Raw genomic sequence first — 18806 nt, forward strand, 5'->3', positions numbered from 1 at the left:
GTAAAATTAGTTATATTTCTCTGTACCTATTGGATGTTAATGTATTAAAAATGGTGAGTGACACTTCTGAATTTTAAAAGGTCCGCTTATTAGTGATATCAGAGAACCAATCATTGAAGAGGAACGTTTCTGTTCTTATTGCTTAACGTAAACAAACTGATCGTCGCGTCTTGCCACTGCTAGCAGAGTTTGTCAAAGTAACAATTTATAAAGGAAGATATTTCAGATGGTTGATAGGTAAATCGTATGTGTGATATTTTAAAAGAAAAAAATTGTATGAACCAAAATTACTTACTATTCATAATTTCATTGTGCTATTCTTATAAACTTGGCTTACAATAACACCATAACGTTCAAAGTTTGATTAGATGGAAGTCCTTAGATAAAATCATAATGATACTTGATATGATGTAATATTACATTTATGTAGATCCCTCTGGTTCTTGAACACGTTACACTCTATGGTTTTATTCATCGGTTTAATGATAAATATATATTCACATTTGAAAAAGTTTTAAAAAATTTACAAGCTTGGAAAGGCAGTAACCTTTGCATAGTACATACTAATACTTAGATATTAACATAAGTTGCAAGACTATGTTACATAGTCTTGCAAATTATTGAAGTTCTAGAAGAGGCTGGAAAGTCTGTACCAGTAGCTCTGATTTTTTGTGGTATAGTATTTCTTGTTTTGACAAATGTACATAAACCTTTTTTTATGTTGTAAAATGTTGTCGTTGATAGGTTGTTTTTTCCATACTCAAACAGCTTTGTAAAGGTATTTCTCGCATACAGATGTTTTGATAATCGTCCATGCATAAAAGAAAAAAAATAGAAGTGGACACCCATGTTGTATAGTAAAAGAAAATTAAATATTAGTTTGGAAATTATAATATAATGTAATATACATATATCCTGGTAGAAATTAATAATAGAAAAAGTTGCTAAAACCGACACAGAAATGTAGACATTTCAACTGCTTGAGATGCTATCTTGATAGATAAAGAAATTAAAGTATGATAAATTCGTCATTCTAACCCAACCTGCATTTAGTAATGTTACAATGTACCTATAATTCTAGAGGTCATCAGGGTCGTCATCATCATCTTTGACCTCCAAATCTATCAAAACAAAGATGGCATGTAAAGGAATTCCTGCAACTTCATGTGTATATCACTTTTAGCAACATTTTCTTTTATTGATTTCTGGCAAGAAAAGCATATATCACATTGATGTATTATGATTTAAAAAATCGGTATGTAATTATCTAATGCTATATCGCGTAGGTGTGCACTTCTATAGAAATACCAAAAATTCTTTTCGTCAAATCTTTAGATGTCCTTATATATCCTATTAAAAAATCTTGTAGTCAAATAACCTAAATTTTTTCTAGACATCAGAGTTCATAATTTTAATTTCCTCACTAGTAATAGGTCAGAATCATCCTGTTGTGAATTCGAACTATTTGTGGTACCAACACATCCCAGTACTATGTGTATCTCAGTATATTTGTTAGCAGTTATTTTGTAAAGATCCAGGCCAACATCGCCATATGATGTTTAATTTAGCAGTTGTTCAGTATGAATGTTGCAAATGAAGGTAGTAAATGAACACTGTGAAAGTTTAAATTTACAAGTTTAAGATCCTGGATGAAATGTCTCTGGGTTATTGGTGTTGTTCCTGTCGTTCTGTGAGGAACATCAAGGATTTTGATTATGACTTATCACTAGAAGAGACTGTGGTCTGCTTCTGAAGAGTCCATGGAGGCACTGAAAGTAGCTGCCAACCAGGAAGCTATTTTTCTGTGCCGTCAGTCTCCAAGTTTAATTTCCAGCTAGACAGAAATATTCTATCCCTCTCACAGAATGACTGTAGATGCCAATGAAATGTCAATCCTTGAGGCTAGTCTGGGGTCTTGTAAAGAGGGGATTCCTGTACAGGTACCTGACAACGTCAGTTGTTTATTCAGTTTTGTGTCTGTTGCCTTTTTCAGGAATGAAGACCATGCTAAGCCACTGTGCATTGAATATGTCAATTTAGAAGAAAAAAAATGGCATCTGGGTTCCTGCACCTTTGCATATATCTGGGAAATGGACATTATTGTGAGGGTACTTTTATAAAGACCTACTTCCATATAAAACAGATACCTTTGTTCATTTCCTTGGGGATTCTTATTAAATTTTACCCCCTCTTTGTAGCCACCCAAAACCCACATAGTGACAATCAGGACCAGTTAGTAGCAGGATGAGATGGTGACAGGACAAGTTGACCAGTACCCTCCTCAACCTCTCCTTTCAAAGTTTCTTTCCATTGCAGATTTTTGTAAATAATTTCTAGCGCATTTTTAAACTTACTATATCCTAGCAGTTCTTCTCATGTTCTCATTCTCCATGTACCCTAAGCTATATCTCCTCTCTCTCTTTCTCTCTCTCTCTCTTTTTTTTTTTTTTTCATTAATTTATATATGTATATTTTTTTTATCTGTACTTTTTTCTTTTTCTCAGTTTTTAACGTGGGTCATGGCATCACGTGACAGTGGAGTAGGTTTGAGCACTGTGCAGCAACAACAGCAGCAGCAGCAAGTGCAGCAGCAACAGCCTGGAGTTGCTGCACCGGGCCAACCAGTTAGTAACACAAGTGGTGAGACCACAGGACGTATTAGCAATGTCCAGCGCATTCAGCAAAAGAAGGCACAAGTACGTGCTTGGCCAAGAGACAAAAAGTTAGAAAAACTCGCCATTTATTCTTCATGCAAGGTAAGTGTATTTCAAGAAAATTATCCTTGATTTAATTTCTCAGAACCTTAAGGAACACCTCAAAACTTAGTTGTCTAGCATCAAGAAGAAAAAGTCTAAAGAAAATTATCCTTGATTTAATCTCTCGAAATGGTTAGACAACTTTATGGATGGGGATGACAGGTGGTAATGGACATGGAACTGCCTAATGTAGGCCTTATGGTCTCTTGCAGTCTCCTTCATTCTTATGTTCTTATGTTAAGGAACATCTCAAAACTTAGCTGACTAGCATCAACCAGAAAAAGTCTAAAGGGAACACAGGGCCTTCACTGATGTAATTGAAACTTTTGTTAATTCCTTACCACCAAGAGGAATACCTCAAAGCTGAACACAATTGTCAAGCATTAGCTGTGATAAAATCCTTAAAGGAGACACTAATCTTTGATAGGTTAACTACAAATTCTGAAATCTAAGTTGACAAAAATTTTATATGAAAATGGTGTGGGAAACGGTATATCATTTACTTTAATAACCAGTTTGAAAGTTTAGAAAATAATTGACATAATTCATGTCATTGTGTATGGGCATCCAGAGGAGGGGGGGGGACAATTGTGTACCCCCTCCCCCCAGAAGTCCAAGGTGTGTTTGAAACTTTGCCAGTCATCATATATAATTTTATTAAATTTCTTAGTTATAGAATATCAATGTATGATTGATGAAATTCAAAATGTAGATCATGTAAGTATATGCCAATGCAGCCAATTTGAAGTGTGCATCTTGATATAATCTGATACCATTAACCACATATATGTATCTTTAATTTTGACAACCCCCTGACAAAAATTCATGCAGACGCCCTTATAATTATGTTGGGTCTTTCAGGCTGATGAAAACTGCAAATGCAATGGTTGGAAGAACCCTAATCCCCCAACAGCCCCTGCAAGCGCAGATACACCTCAGCCAGCGGCAGCCATCTCGGAACAGTGTCGAATGTGCTCTCATACTCTAGGTTAGCCATGAAGTATCATTTATAAACTTCATGATCCTGTTTTAAGAGGAGCTGTGCTATTTCATTTTAAAGCAATACTTGTGGAACTTATTATACAAATGTATTAGAGGGGAATGTCTGTTGAGGAAGGACGGGAGAAGACGGGTGAATGGAGAATGGTTGTATATGGATGATTCTGTGATGCATGAGGTGGATGGGGGTGAGGTAGTATGTGTGAGAAAAACTTGACGCAGCCTGAAGGGCTTTCTCCCTGTCTTCTCCTTTTCTGCATGGGGGATAGAGAGGGTGGGGTCACCAATTTAATGAAGCAGTCTTGCTGTGGATGTGCTGTGTCTTGCAACACTGCCTCTGACCCAGGGCAGTGGACAAGGTGCAGGGATGACCCGTCATCCAGGAGGTGCTAAGATAAGAGGGAGGGTGGAGGGGAGTGGAGTGTATTTAGGGATGGAATGGATGGGAATGGTTTTATGCCTTTTTCTTTTTGGCTACCTCCCTTGTAAGGGGGAAAAAGCTTTGGTATATGTATGTATGTATTATGAATGCTTACGTGCATTTTGTTTTACATGTTGTAGGAAGTCACGTGAGTCACTTGGACCAGGCTGTGGATGATGACTTGGACAGGCTTCTTTCAATTGTCGTTGATGTAGAGAATCTATTTATTTGTGTTCATAGAGAAGAAGACACTGATACAAAACAGGTGAATTTTCTAAAAATAAGTTGTTGAATTAAAAATGCAATGACTAAACTTTACGGACCCATTTTTATAGTTGATTAATCTATTTATATGTGTTCATAGAGAAGAAGACACCGATGCAAAACAGGTGAAATTTCTAAAAATAAGTTGTTGAATTGAAAACGCAGTGACTAAACTTTATGGACGCATTTTTATAGTTGATTAATCTATTTATATGTTTATTTATTTCTTTATTGATTTATTTGTTTATTTAATTTTTAATCTATTTTATCTTTATTTTTTATTACAGGTTTATAACTATTTATTCAAGCTTTTAAGGAAATGTATTTTACAAGTTGGTAAACCTACAGTAGAAGGTCCTCTTGGAAATCCACCTTTTGAAAAGCCATCCATAGCCAAAGGGGTTACAAATTTTGTTCTTCACAAATTCAACACATTACAACCAAAGGTAAGATAAGGGGAATTCCTTTCATAATATATATAGTCATATGTCTATTAATCCCCAGTCCTAGTCAGGCTTTACTAGCCTTTTAGTGGGGGCAGGGATATGTCATGGATGCCGGGCTGCATGCTTTGTCTTGTGAAGCATGCACACCCCACAGCCTGACTTAACATCTTTTGAGAATGTATAATGAGCCATGAATGATTCCTTTAAAAAATATTCATACATATATATATATATATATATATATATACATGCAAAACAAATCACTAAGTATACGTGATAACAATACTTGCAGAAACCACTTGGAAAATAAAAGAAGTGAATACTGAATGTTTTCGTCTATTCAAGACATCATCAGGGTACAAAGATGATGTCTTGAATGGACAAAAACACTTAGTATTCAATTCTTTTATTTTGCAAGTGGTTTCTGCAAATATATATATATACATACATATACCAAAGGCTTTCTCTGTCTTACAAGGGAGGTAGCCAAAAAACAAAGGAATAAAATCCACTCCCACCCATTCCATCCCTACATATTCCACTCCCATTCACCCCCCTTCCCTCCTTCTTATCTTGGCTCCTGCTGGATGATGGGCCATCCCTGCATCTTACCCACTACCCTGGGTCAGAAGCAGTGTTGCAAGACAGCATCCTCTTCATTTGTAATCATGTCGACCTTCACCACAAGTAATGACGCCTGTGATACCTCTCTGTTACCTCTTTTGTAAATTAGTAATACAAATGCTGATATCCATTTCAGAGGCACCTGGTGTGTGTGTGTTTGTGTATTTTTCACCAGGAGTATATGTGGTCAGACAAATAACAGTATTGTGTTATTTACAGGATTTACAAATGATGAGTGACCTTGCAAAAATGTTTCTCCATTGCCTAAACCATTGGAGACTTGAAACCCCTTCAGCTCGTCGTACTCACGCCAGTCCCGAAGAGAGTTCTGCTTACAAAGTAAATTACACAAGGTATGATTATATAATATTGGTAAATTGTTTTAGGAGAGCTATGCATATGGTTTAAATTTTTCATTATTAGCTTAGAAAAAGGCTCTTATATTCAGATATTACCTTTGTATGAAAATTGTAATTTGAAAGATTGTGAAAAGAAACAAAGCCAATTGGGTGCAGAAGGAAGGATATGAGAGTAAGAGGTTAAGATAAATCAGACTTCCTGTTGGAATGAATCATTTAGTAATGCAGAGGAATTGTATATTGTATTAAAAGGAGCTAAGATAAAAGGGACAACAAATGGGTGTTGGATAAGTATAGTGGATGTGATGAGAATGTGGATGAGTATAGTAAAGGTGAATGGTGGGTGCATGTCTTGGTTGGCCACCACATCCCTTATAAGGAAGAAAGTACCTTTTGGTATATGTATTCATAGGCTTAGTCTTAAGGTAGAGTTGATAGGAGGGCATTATACATACACACATATACCAAAGGCTTTTTTCCTCCTTACAAGGGAGGTAACCAAAAAACAAAAGCATAAACTACTCCCACCCATTCCATCACCCAACATACTATACTGTGTCTTGCTGCATTGCTTCTGACCTGGGCAGTGGGCAGGAGACAGAGATGACTTTTCATCCATGAGGAGCTAAGATGAGAGGGAGGAGAGGGTGGTGGAGGGGAGTGGAATGGGTGGGAGTGAGTGCATGCCCTTGACTTGGCTACCTCCCTTATGAAGGGGAAAAACCCTTGGTATATAGACAGACATTAATAGTAAGAACACTTACAATACCTATAACAAGAAAGCACTGAAATTGCACTTTTAGTGTCTTATTGTATCATTGCAACAGTTACTATGACCATGATTTTTTTAATATACATACATACATATACCAAGGCTTTTTCCCCCTTCCAAGGGAGGTAGCCAAAAAGGGAAAGGCATAAAAACACTCCCACCCATTTCATCCCTAAATACACTCCACACCCCTCCCACCCTCCCTCTCATCTGAGCACCTCCTGGATGATGGGTCATCCCTGCACCCTGCCCACCGCCCTGGGTCAGAAGCAGTGTCGCAAGACACAGCACATCCACAGCAAGGCCGCTTCATTTAATCAGCGACCCCCCCTCTCCGTCCCCCCTTGCATATAAGGAGAGGACGGGGAGAAATCCCTTCGGGCTGCGTCAAAATTTACTCACGCATACTACCCCCACCCCCCGCCCATTCCTCCTCATGCAATCACAACGTCATCCATATACAACCATTCTCCACTCACCTCTGTCTTCCGTCCTCTCCCTTCCTTCCTCAATAGACATTCCCCTCTTCCCCAAAGCCCCCTTCACCCCATCCATCCACCTCATCCTAGGACGTCCCCTCATGTTCACTCCCTCCACATCTGCCTTCCATACCTCTTTTACTAGTCTTTCTTCACTCATTCTTTCCATGTGTCCAAACCATCCTAATATTCTTTCATCAACCCTATCTCCCAAATCCTTTTTCACCCCTGTTCTCCTCCTCACCTCCTCATTTCTCACTCTATCCAGCCTAGTAACCCCCACCATACTTCTCAGACACCTCATCTCAAACTCCTTCTCTCTTCTTCTCTTATGTTCCACGTTTCTGCCCCATACAGTGCTGTTGGCACAATCACTCCTTCATACAGTCTCCTCTTCGCATCCATTCCCAAATGTCTATTCCTCATTACACTCTTTAATCCACCAAGGCATTTACTCGCTTCTCTCAATCTACATTCTACCTCCACCTTCACTCCACCTTTTCCTGCTACACTTGCACCCAAGTATCTAAAACTATCCACTTCCCCCAGTCGCTCTCCCTTAATGTTCACTTCCAGTCTACTGCCACTTTCACCCCTTGTACATCTCATCACCTTACTTTTACCCACATTTATCTTTAGCTTTCTTCTATCACATACTCTCCCAAACTCTGCCACCAGCTTCCTCAATCCCTCCTCTGACCCTGCCACAAGCGCAGTGTCGTCCGCAAACAACAGCTGGCTCACCTCCCACTTTTCTCCATTTTCTTTAACCATCTCCAATCCCTGACCCACTACCCTAGCATTCACCTCTCGCACCACCCCATCCATGTATAAGTTGAACAGCCAGGGCGACATAACGCATCCTTGACTTGTATGTATATATTTTTGAGGACAGAGAGGAAACGGAAGCACAAGAAGAGCTTTGAGTTTTATTACTGACGTTTCGACACTGGTCTTTTTCAAGGTACTACATGTAGAGGATAGATACACCGTTTATATATATTTTACATGTGTTGTTAGCTCCTTCTTCTTTTTTGTCTCCTCTAATCGTTGATTGGTAGTGAAGCTGCTGGGAGAGACCACGGGATAAATCCTCCTTGGTTGTTATTAGAATTATTAGTACTAATTTCTGCAGCTTCTAAAACTTTTCTCATTTTCTTGTTGAGTCCTTGGTGTAATATTTCTATGTTTTTCCAATTCAGTAAAAACAGGACACCTACTGAATTGGAAAAACAGAAATATTACACCAAGGACTCAACAAGAAAATTATAAAAGTTATAGAAGCTGCCAAAATTAGTACAGACGCTCCTCTACTTACGTTCATTCGTTTTACGTTTTTTTCGATTTTACGTTTGAACTGACCGTAAAAAAAAAAAAATATATTGAATTTTTTAGTTTAGCGTGCTCGCTACTTACGCATGATGCTGCGTCCATTTTTTACATGGTACAAACGACAGACTGAATGTGCCTTGCCACCTCCTCCTCCTCCTCCTCCCTCTCCCCCTCCTCCTTCTCCTCCACCATCTCATTTGATGTTGCTTGAATTTAATTTATTTGAAATTAATTTTATTATTTTACAATGTTATGTTTATAATTAATGATTTAGGGGTGTTTTATAAGATACGATAATAGAATTTATGGATGTATAGTACAGTATGAACGGTCATACATTACTGGAACGTACAGTAACAACTTACATTCATTTTCACGTTACTTTCGGCCGTTCGGAACGTAACTAAAACGTAAGTTGAGGAGCGTCTGTATATTCTAATAACAGCCGAGGAGGATTTATCTCATGGTCTCTCCCAGCAGCTTCACTAGCAGTCAACGATTGGAAAAGACAAAAAAGAAGGAGGAGTTAACAACACACATAAAATATATATATACTGTGAATCTATCCTCTAGATGTGGTACCTTGAAAAAAAACAGTTTCGAAACGTCAGTATTAAAACTCAAAGCTCTTCTCGTGTTTCCGTATCCTCTCTGTCCTCAAATTTGTCACAATGAATAACCATCATGTATATATAAATATATGTATATATATTTTTCCTTTTCTTTTCCTTAGGTGGTTATGTTTTAGCTATGTTCCACAACTCTGTGATTCCTTACCACACCATGAAACAACAGCTGTCTTTGGGCGTACTTTCTTAAGAGCAGTTTTTCACACGCTCAGAAAACAGCTGCTAGACAAGTTTAGAGCAGAAAAAGATAAGATGCCTCCGGAGAAGAGACTTCTTCTTCTAAATCAATTTCCAAGGTGAGATATACTTTTTTTTAGCTAGCTAGCTGTTGAGGGGATGGCGGTTTGAACCCTGTCACCGGCAAAGTTGAACCAAGGGAATGGTTCATTAATTTCACCATATCATTATAATGTCTTGCATAATGTCATTGCTTCTAATCCAGGCAGTGGGCTGGAGACAGGAATGACCCTTTATCTATGGGTAGCTTAGATAAATAGATTTTATAATTTCCTAGATGGCATCGATTTTGCTAATTGCATCATTGAATCGGTAGGTTCTTGTCCATGTTGGAAGAGGAAGTATATTCTAGTACATCCCCAATTTGGGAAATAGACTACAGACCACTCCATCCTCAACTCCATCACCAGTCAGTGGAGAAAGGTAAAGACTTGATTTTATTTCTTTATTATTTCTATATCTATTTTTTCCAACCTCCTAATAAAAGCTCAAATTAATCTGTATTGATAATGAAGGTTATTTGTACGTAAGGATCCTATACTAATGGTGCTAAGGTGCTTTGCAAACAGTAAAGACTGGAGAATTTGAAAAACTGTTAGTTCAACATGGAGAAGGTGCATATACAACAGTCAGCCTCACATCATCCAGCATCAGGAAGGCACGTTCAGAAGAAAGGTAGTTATCACAGTATTCCAAAAACAACTTTGTGCTTGTGTCATGGCATGATAAAATTGTAAGAGAAAATTTAATGCCACATATTTGAAGCCATAGTTTTTGCACCTTGTCTTTAACACTTTTTGAATTATGTTTCTCTTTTTTTACGTAAAAGGGGGGAGAAACGAGAGGGCCCTGAATTAGCCAGTCATCATGGGGGAAAGAGATTCTGCGGTGATGAGGATTTAGGTGAACAGGTGGTGGCGGAAGTCGTGGCTACCATTACCGACCCGAGGCACATGGTCGGGCCTGAAGCCCTGTTTTCTGAAAATGCAGCTCGTGATGAAGCAGCCAAAGTAAGTGTGACCACACTGATTTAGTGATCCATACGTAACGAAATGCTTCCATGATACCTCTTTTTCTAAGGAGATATGGGAGGTATTGCATACAATGGATAAAGAAAATTTTTCTTTCTTTTTTCTGTTTAATGAAGCTTCAGCTTAAGCAAAAATAGGCTAGCGTGAACAAAAATATATTGAATTTTTTTTTTTATGTAAAAAGGTTACATTAATTCATGTGTGTATACTTTTATGAAAAGATTCTCAAGAAAATTGTATTCAGGCATACAAGAGAGTATCCCTCAAAAAAAAAAAAAGTCATATCTTATTCAGTTATTCAGCGAGAGGTGAGCCAGTTGTTGTTTGTGGATGTCACTTTGCTTGTGGGTCAAAGGAGGGATTAAGGCAGTGATGTAGTTTGGGAAGGTATGCAGTAGGAGAATGTTGAAGGTAAATGTGGGTAAAAGTAAGGTGATGAGATATTTAACCACTTCAGTACGGGACTTAAATCTCGCGGGCAGCAGCCAATGCCAGCCGTATGACGTGTCGTAATAATACTCGCATCATAAAATATAGTCACCGCTTATATCGATCGTTCTCTCTTTCACCCGCGAATTTTGAAAACCACAGAGAATGGGATTCAGGGCGCATTTGGGAGAATGTAAAAACACAGGGGCGACTACAATAAATATAATCAAGACGCCGATATGGCAGCGTCGCGAATCCACTTGCTCCTCATGACGCCTACGTGTGTGGCACCGTATGGAAGGGGTTAAGGGGAGAGGATGAGAATGAGATGGAAGTAAGTCTTAAAGAGAAAGGCTGGAGGAAGTATTTGGGGTCACATGTGGCAGGAAATGGAGGTGGAGGTAAACTGTAGATTAAGAGAAGTAAGTAAATGCCTTGGGAGATTAAAGTGTCCTGAGAAATAGGCATCTGAGAATGGATGCAAAGAGAGCATTGTTTGAAGGGGTGGTCATGCCTACAACACTGTATGGTGCAGAGACTTGGAATTTAAGAGAGGCGGAAAGGAGAATTTTGAATGTGTTTAAGAAGTACGATGGGTTACAAGGTTGAATAGAGTGAGAAATGAGGAGGTAAGGAGGAGAGTTTGGGGTGGAAAGGGAGTTGGCAGATAGGGCTGATGAAAGACGTGGGATGATTTAGACACATGGAAAGAATGAATGAAGAAAGATTAGTAAAGGTGTGGAAGGCAGAGGTGGACAGAGTAAACATGAGGAGGCGACCAAGGAGGGGATTGGTGTTAGGGAGTATGAGTGAATGATATTTTGACACTCCCGAAAGGGATATCTCCACATCTTCTCTTTTTCTACACAAGGGGGGGTTGCTGATTAAATGAAGCAGCCTGGCTGTGGATATGCTGTGTCTTGCTGCACTGCTTCTGACCCAAGGTAGTGGGCAAGATACAGGAATGACCCATCATCCAGGAAGAGCCAAGAAAAGAGGGAGGGAGGTGTGGTGAAAAGGAGTAGAGTATGTGGGGATGAAATAGGTGGGAGTGGATTTATGCCTTTTGACTTTGGCTTTGTCCCTTGTAAAAGGGGAAAAATCCCTGGGTATATGTATCTATGTATGGGTAATATGGGTTAAGATGTTAGTTCTGCTTCCCCTAATGAGGAAGAAATAGCCTTTTTGTACATATATACACACATAGCCTATATTGTTTTGTACATACATACATATACCAAGACTTTTTTCCCCCTTACACAGGAGGTAGCCAAAAAGAAAAAGGCATTGAAACCACTCCCACCCATTCCATCCCCTACATACTCCAGTCCCCTCCACCCTCTTCCCTCCCTCACATCTTGGCACCTCCTGGATGACAGGTCATCCCTGCATCCTGTCCACTGCCCTGAGTCAGAAGCAGTGTTGCAAGACACAGCACATCCAGAAAGGCTGCTTCATAAATTCAGCAACCCTTTTACATAATTTCCAATTGTTTTGTATTGTTCTGAATAGATCAGTTGGGTCAGAGCTAAGGCATTTACAATTCTTATAATTGCCCAAGTTTTCATAACCAGTTTTCTCTTTTTCAAACAGATGGAAGAAAGGAAAGGGAATATTGAGTTCCACGTGGTTGGCAATTCCCTCACACGAAAAGTATCAAAACAAACTATGCTATGGTTAATCGGTCTTCAGAATGTCTTTTCTCATCAGCTACCTCGTATGCCAAAAGAATACATTAGTCGATTGGTATTTGATCCGTAAGTTCTAAGTTTTCTCCATTATTCTGTATTTGTTATTATGGCAAACCTAATGATTTGTATCCCAAAAAAAAAAAAAAAAAATGAGGAAATCCATTTGTGTCATATGTTGTATATTTTCAGGAAGCATCAGACGCTTGCCCTTATCAAAGACAATCGCCCCATAGGAGGCATTTGTTTCCGTATGTTCAAATCTCAAGGCTTTACTGAGATTGTTTTCTGTGCTGTGACTTCCAACGAGCAAGTTAAAGGATACGGCACACATATGATGAACCATCTGAAAGATTATCATGTAAAAAGCAACATTTTGCATTTTCTAACTTTTGCAGATGAATTTGCAATAGGTAAGTGTCATTTGACCACATAGACACCCATTACCCATTCCACACACATGCAAAACCCATTTGTTTCCCATTTATCCAAGTTTCTTGTGGATAAAGAGCCTTACACATGCACACACACACTCAATGTCACAGTGGTAGCATTTGTGGCCGCCACTACAGCATTCCAGGTTCGAATACCACCCAGGGCTGAAATAATTTCAGTATCGCTGCAATGCGAGTCATTACTCCAACTCTCGCGGGCGGGGAGTTGGGGGTGTGTGTGCATGTAAGGTCACAGCATTACCCATAGATTGGTCACATATGAGCTCTGAGGTCTCTTCCGGAAGGGAAATAGCTGTCGATCATGAGTCCAACATGTGATCCAAGACCATGGTGAATCACACACACACACACATATCTATATACACACACCTCGTGGCGCTATGGTCAGAGTTCTTGCCTGCCAATATGGCGGTCCATGTTTGACTCCCGCCCAGGGCTGAAATAATTTCAGTATCGCTGCACTGTGGGATGTTACTCCAACTCTCGTGGGTGGGGAGTTGGTGGTGTGTGTTCATATAAGGTCACAGTATTACCCATAGATTGGTCATAAGAGCTCTGAACTCTCATCTGGGAGGTTAATAACTGTCAATCACGAGTCCAACATGCGATCCAAGACCATGGCAAATCACACACATTCATACATATGCAGTAAAAACATTAGAAATGTGTTGCAAGAGTTGAGTAATGAGTATTGCAGTTGTAAATACAAGAAAGTGCGCTGTTTCATTAGTTAATCATTCCTGGTAGTTACCACTGCATACGTGTTTACATATATATACCAAAAGTCCCATTTCAGCAAACTCTCTTCATAATCTACAGGGTACTTCAGGAAGCAGGGTTTCAGTAAGGAGATTCAGTTGCCACGTCCAATGTATCAGGGCTACATCAAAGACTATGAAGGAGCAACACTCATGGGGTGTGAACTTCATCCTAGTATCATCTACACCGAATTCACAGCTGTAATTAGACGTCAAAAAGAGGTGGGTATGGTGACAGTATCATACATACATACATATACCAAAGGCTTTTCCCCCCTTACACGGGGGGTAGCCAAAAAGAAAAAGGCATAGAAATCACTCCCACCCATTTCATTTCCCATATATTCCACTCCCCTCCACCCTTCTCCCTCCCTCCTATCTTGGCACCTCCTGTATACATGTACATATACCAAAGGCTTTTTCCCCCCCCTTTACAAGGGAGGTAGCCAAAAAACAAAGGCATAAAAACCACTCCCACCCATTCCATTCCTGTCACACTGCACCCCCTTTCCTCCCTCTTATCTTGGCACCCCCTGGATGACAGGTCAACCCTGCATCTTGTCCACTGTGATACTGTCCTAATGATATGTACCAGGACAGTATCACATAAAAGAATTGTCTTTATCATCTTATTCATTTTTCTTTGTATTAGAAATTAAGAAAATAATTCACTTAGGCAGGAAAAAAAAGTACAGATTAAAGGTATTTATTTGTATTGTATGATTATGGGTGAATGGACTAGGATGTTGTCATCTAGAGGTGAGGTGCTAGATGAAGCCCAACAACCACATATTTTTTTTTTTTTTTTTTTTTTTTTAGGGGGGGTTCAAATGTATAAAAGTAATGACATCTTGACTTAAGACAGGGAGTGGAACTATATGGATTAAATGAAGTGTCACCATGTTTCTTTATATCTGGTTTACTTTTTATTTTTTAGCATAACATTTATCATATATACAAAAACTTAGTAGTTCTACTTACTTCTATCTATCTGTATATCAATGGCTTTTCCCCCTTATAAGGAAACTAGCCAAGTCAAAAGACATGTGCCAACTCTCACCCATTCCTCCTATTTATTTCAGATAATTAAAAAACTTATTGAGAATAAGCAGAGTGAAATCAGAAAAGTACATCCTGGGTTGACGTGTTTCAAAGAAGGGATTCGGGAGATTCCCATAGAAAGTATCCCAGGCATTAGGGAGGCAGGATGGAAACCACCACCAGCCAATGCAAGAGCTTCACGGTCCCCCGATCATGAGCATCAAGACCCAGATTATCTTCACGGAATGTTCAAAACCATTTTAGCGCAGGTATGTTACCACCGCACTTTCTCTGTCTTTTTTCTCTCATCTCTCTCTTTTCACCCTCTCTCTTCTCTTTCTTCTCTCTCTCTCTCTCTCTCTCTCTTTCTCTTCTTTTTTCCAATCTAAAACAGTCCAGTGTTATTGGGAGAGTCACATATTTATCATACATACATATACCAAGGCTTTTTCCCCCTTACAAGGGGGGTAGCCAAAAACATAAAAAAATCTAAACAGTATTTAGAATCGGCCAAGTGTCCTGAGAAACATTTTGAGCTAGGTAAAGAAAGCAAGAAAAGTTGATCAAGGATTTATACATTTCTATGTTGTTAAAGTATATGAAACTTAGTATACACTAGAGTATTTTTTTTGTATGAATATTGAGGTACACATCTTTGTTTTATTTGAAGGTGAGGAACCATGCTGCAGCCTGGCCATTCCAAGTTCCTGTAGACCCCAATGAAGTTCCTGATTACTATGACCACATTAAGTATCCCATGGGTAAGTATATATAGGAGTGAATATATAGGAAATGGAATGGGTGGGAGTGGTTTCTATGCCCTTTTTCTTTTTGGCTACCCCCCGTGTAGGGGGAAAAAGCCTTTGGTATTAAAAAAGAAAAAAAAAAAGAGAGAGAGAGAGAGATATATCCACTGAACTGAATTAGTGTAACCTTGAACATGTAAACTGTGTTGAAAATTGGCTGTGTACTAATGGTTGGGATGGGGGGTGAGGTAGTATGTGTGAGAAAATTTTGATGCAGCCTGAAGGGATTTCTCCCCATCTTCTCCATTTCTGCATGAGGGGACGGAGAGAGGGGTCGCCGATTTAATGAAGCAGCCTTGCTGTGGATGTGCTGTGTCTTGCAACACTGCTTCTGACCCAGGGCAGTGGACAAGATGCAGGGATGACCCATCATCCAGGAGGTGCCAAGATAAGAGGGAGGGAAAGGGATGGAGTGTGATAGGGATGGAATGGGTGGGAGTGGTTTTTATGCCTTTGTTTTTTGGCTACCTCCCTCGTAAAGGAAAAAAAAAGCCTTTGGTATATGCATGTATGTACTAATGAAGGATTCTTGAATCTATTATTGGGAGTAAAATGTATGCCAAGGAAATTTTGGAAGGATGGAGTGAATGAGTCTATAAAGGTTCATAATTAGACTATTAACAAGTGGAAATGTATTAGGATAACTTAAGTTGTTGAGTAGCATTTAGATTAAAGTGATGAACTGGTCTATGAGAAGGTTACACCAAGGATGATCTGTCAGTATTGTTTTGGAAAAAAATCCTGTGCATTTTTTCTGGTGTAAAGTAGAAAAGCATTGTGGAGCTTCTTGGAATAGGGAGACATCTGTTAAATGCAGATTATTAAAGTTTTTACATAAGTAGTAGGACATTGTGAAAAGGTGAGAGTGAATAATAGAGGTGAATGTAGAACTGCACCAGAGTTGTGTGATGTTGTGGTTGTTCATTGTGTATATGGATGAAGTGTTACATACATATACCAAAGGCTTTTTAGGGGTAGCCAAAAAGAAAAAGACATAGAAATCACTCCCACCCATGAAGTGGTAAGGGAAGTAAATGGAAAATGCAAAGCAGATGTTTAGAATTGATGAGTGAAAACTCCATCACTAACTGCCATAATCACCCTCTGACCCTGCCACAAGTGCAATGTCTTCAGCAAACAACAACTGGCTCACCTCCCACTTTTCTCCATTTTCTTTAACCATCTCCAATCTCTGGCCCACTACCCTTGCATTTACCTCTCACACCACCCCATCCATGTACACATTGAACAGCCATGGCAACATGAGACCTCCCTGACTCTGGTACTATATATAAACTTAAATAGATATGAAATTTAACATATAACTTTGTTTCTTCTTGTTCTAGATTTACGCACCATGAGTGAACGTCTGAAAGCTCGCTACTATGTCAAAACACGCCTCTTTAATGCAGACTTGATGAGGATCTTCAAAAATTGCCGTTTCTACAATCATCCAGAAACAGAGTATTATAAATGTGCTAATATCTTAGAAAAATATTTTATAAATAAAATGAAAGAAGTAGGCTTACTTGATAAGTAAGTATTTATGTATGGGAGCTGGTGTATTATTTATTTTGTATCATTAAAACAGTGTAGACAAATTAGCCCTGTATAATTGTAGATTGTAATTTCATATATTTAATACAATCATTTAGATAAAGTAAATTAAAGCCCATTCCAATTTTTTCTTTCTTTTCTTTTTCAAATGAATTATTTCTTTTTTTCTGTTGACATGGTCTATTGTACATAATGCTAACAAAATGAGGAAACCAATTTTTAGCTTTTTATATCATCCCCAGATTCTTTCTTTTCTTTTCTTATATCAAATGTTCTTTTTAAACAGAAAACTATGCCTAGGGCAGTTCATGAATTAAAATTGTATATTTGTGTTAAGCACAAATTTAAGTTCATATTTGTTTGAACCACCCTAGTAAAATGTTAAGTAAAAAGTTAGTTTTTATGAATTATAGAATCAGTTGTTAATTATTTTTGTTACTATTTATGAGAGTTGCCTATATTTTTTATTAAAATTGGTAACATTTTGATATGAATTATCAGTCTGAACTAGTTTACCCTGGTTAGTAATAAGCAACCAAAATCAGGGACTCCTTATTGTATAAATTATTGTCCGAGGTAAGCCACACTAAAATACATATCTTATTTTCTTTTCTAACTTGAAACTAAATGAAAAGAAATTATGTACAAAGAATCTCAAAATAAAATCTAGAAGTAAGACATTCTTGTTCTGCCAGATTCCTTACCCACCAGTAATTGCTGCAGCTATGATAAGAGGGAGGGAGGGGAGTGGAATATGTGGGGATGGAATGAGTGGGAGTGAATTTTATCCCTTTGTTTTTTGGCTACCTCCCTTGTAAAGGAGAAAAAGCCTTTGGTATATGTATGTACGTATGATTTTGTATACCGTAAACAGATATAAACAACTTATGTATGTCCAGCTACCAATATATAATCAGCACTATATCTCTTCCCTGTTCAAGTACTGGAGTTGTCAGGACATTGCGTATTACATGGCTGAATCAATTAAAATCTAGTTTGTTACTCACAGATCTAATAAGTCAGAGAAGCTGGATTTACTTTTATGTACAGATGACGAGGTTGCCCATCATCAGCATCGATGGGCCTATCCATTATTAGAAAATATTTTTTGAACTAAAGAGTTTAGTGATGGACACATGGTGACAAGAGAGGGTTGTGCTGCAGCCAGGTGAGGGTTGGCAGCACTTAGCCACTGAAAGTAGCATGCACCATGCAATCAGTGAGGTTGTGTGAAACACCAGTTTTTTGCAATATGGTGTTGTGTGAAAAGGTTCAGAGAAGTAAATGTTGTGTCCTTACAAATATTGCAAATATCATTGGAATTGAACATTTTTATCTGTACAACCAAAGTCTTGTCAAATGATGAAAAAATGCAAATAATGTCACAGTAACCCCTCTTGGAGGTGTTGAGGTAATCAAATAATGCCACAATGCTCCTCCAGTGCACATAATAACCAGGCATGATATTCTTCCGATTTAAATCAGAATTCTGATTTTTTTCTTTTCCTGACAATGATCTCAATTTTTTGTCATTAATTCCCGATTGTACTAAATGATACTGTTAAAAAAATGTATATATTTTGTTGTGGTCGAATAATATTTGGTCGATGTGAAGTTTTGTTTTTATTTGTTTTATGTAGCATTGTGTGGTGTGGTGCGCATGTGTATATACAGCAAGGTGATGACTGGGGTACATTTTATTTTGGCCGAATTATATAGATAG

The 18806-nt window shown here is 38.5% G+C and overlaps 1 protein-coding gene across 1 annotated transcript; it reads left to right on the forward strand.

Moving 5' to 3' along the window:
- The first annotated feature begins 144 nt into the window (after window positions 1-144).
- Gcn5 (Gcn5 acetyltransferase) lies at window positions 145-17761 on the forward strand. The gene is made up of 16 exons (XM_076203883.1): window positions 145-237; window positions 2505-2756; window positions 3618-3744; window positions 4317-4441; window positions 4728-4886; window positions 5730-5863; window positions 9186-9377; window positions 9635-9741; window positions 9888-9993; window positions 10148-10328; window positions 12372-12535; window positions 12659-12879; window positions 13741-13901; window positions 14762-14989; window positions 15391-15481; window positions 16873-17761. Exons 2-16 carry the CDS (start codon window positions 2520-2522, stop codon window positions 17064-17066), a joined length of 2427 nt encoding a protein of 808 aa, XP_076059998.1. The 5' UTR covers window positions 145-237; window positions 2505-2519; the 3' UTR covers window positions 17067-17761.
- The last annotated feature ends 1045 nt before the right edge of the window (window positions 17762-18806 follow it).

The sequence above is a fragment of the Oratosquilla oratoria genome, chromosome 20, assembly GCF_046742065.1.
Source record: "Oratosquilla oratoria isolate Oo_2021 chromosome 20, ASM4674206v1, whole genome shotgun sequence".
In the NCBI taxonomy this organism is placed as follows: domain Eukaryota; kingdom Metazoa; phylum Arthropoda; class Malacostraca; order Stomatopoda; family Squillidae; genus Oratosquilla; species Oratosquilla oratoria.

What these genes read in the sequence shown, in the direction of transcription:
- Gcn5 (XM_076203883.1), top strand. Translation starts at nt 2,520, where the DNA reads ATGGCATCACGTGACAGTGGAGTAGGTTTGAGCACTGTGCAGCAACAA. An exon ending in TCAACACATTACAACCAAAG is followed by an intron (nt 4,887 to 5,729) that starts GTAAGATAAGGG and finishes TGTTATTTACAG; the next exon opens with GATTTACAAATGATGAGTGA. An exon ending in TCAAAACCATTTTAGCGCAG is followed by an intron (nt 14,990 to 15,390) that starts GTATGTTACCAC and finishes TTTTATTTGAAG; the next exon opens with GTGAGGAACCATGCTGCAGC.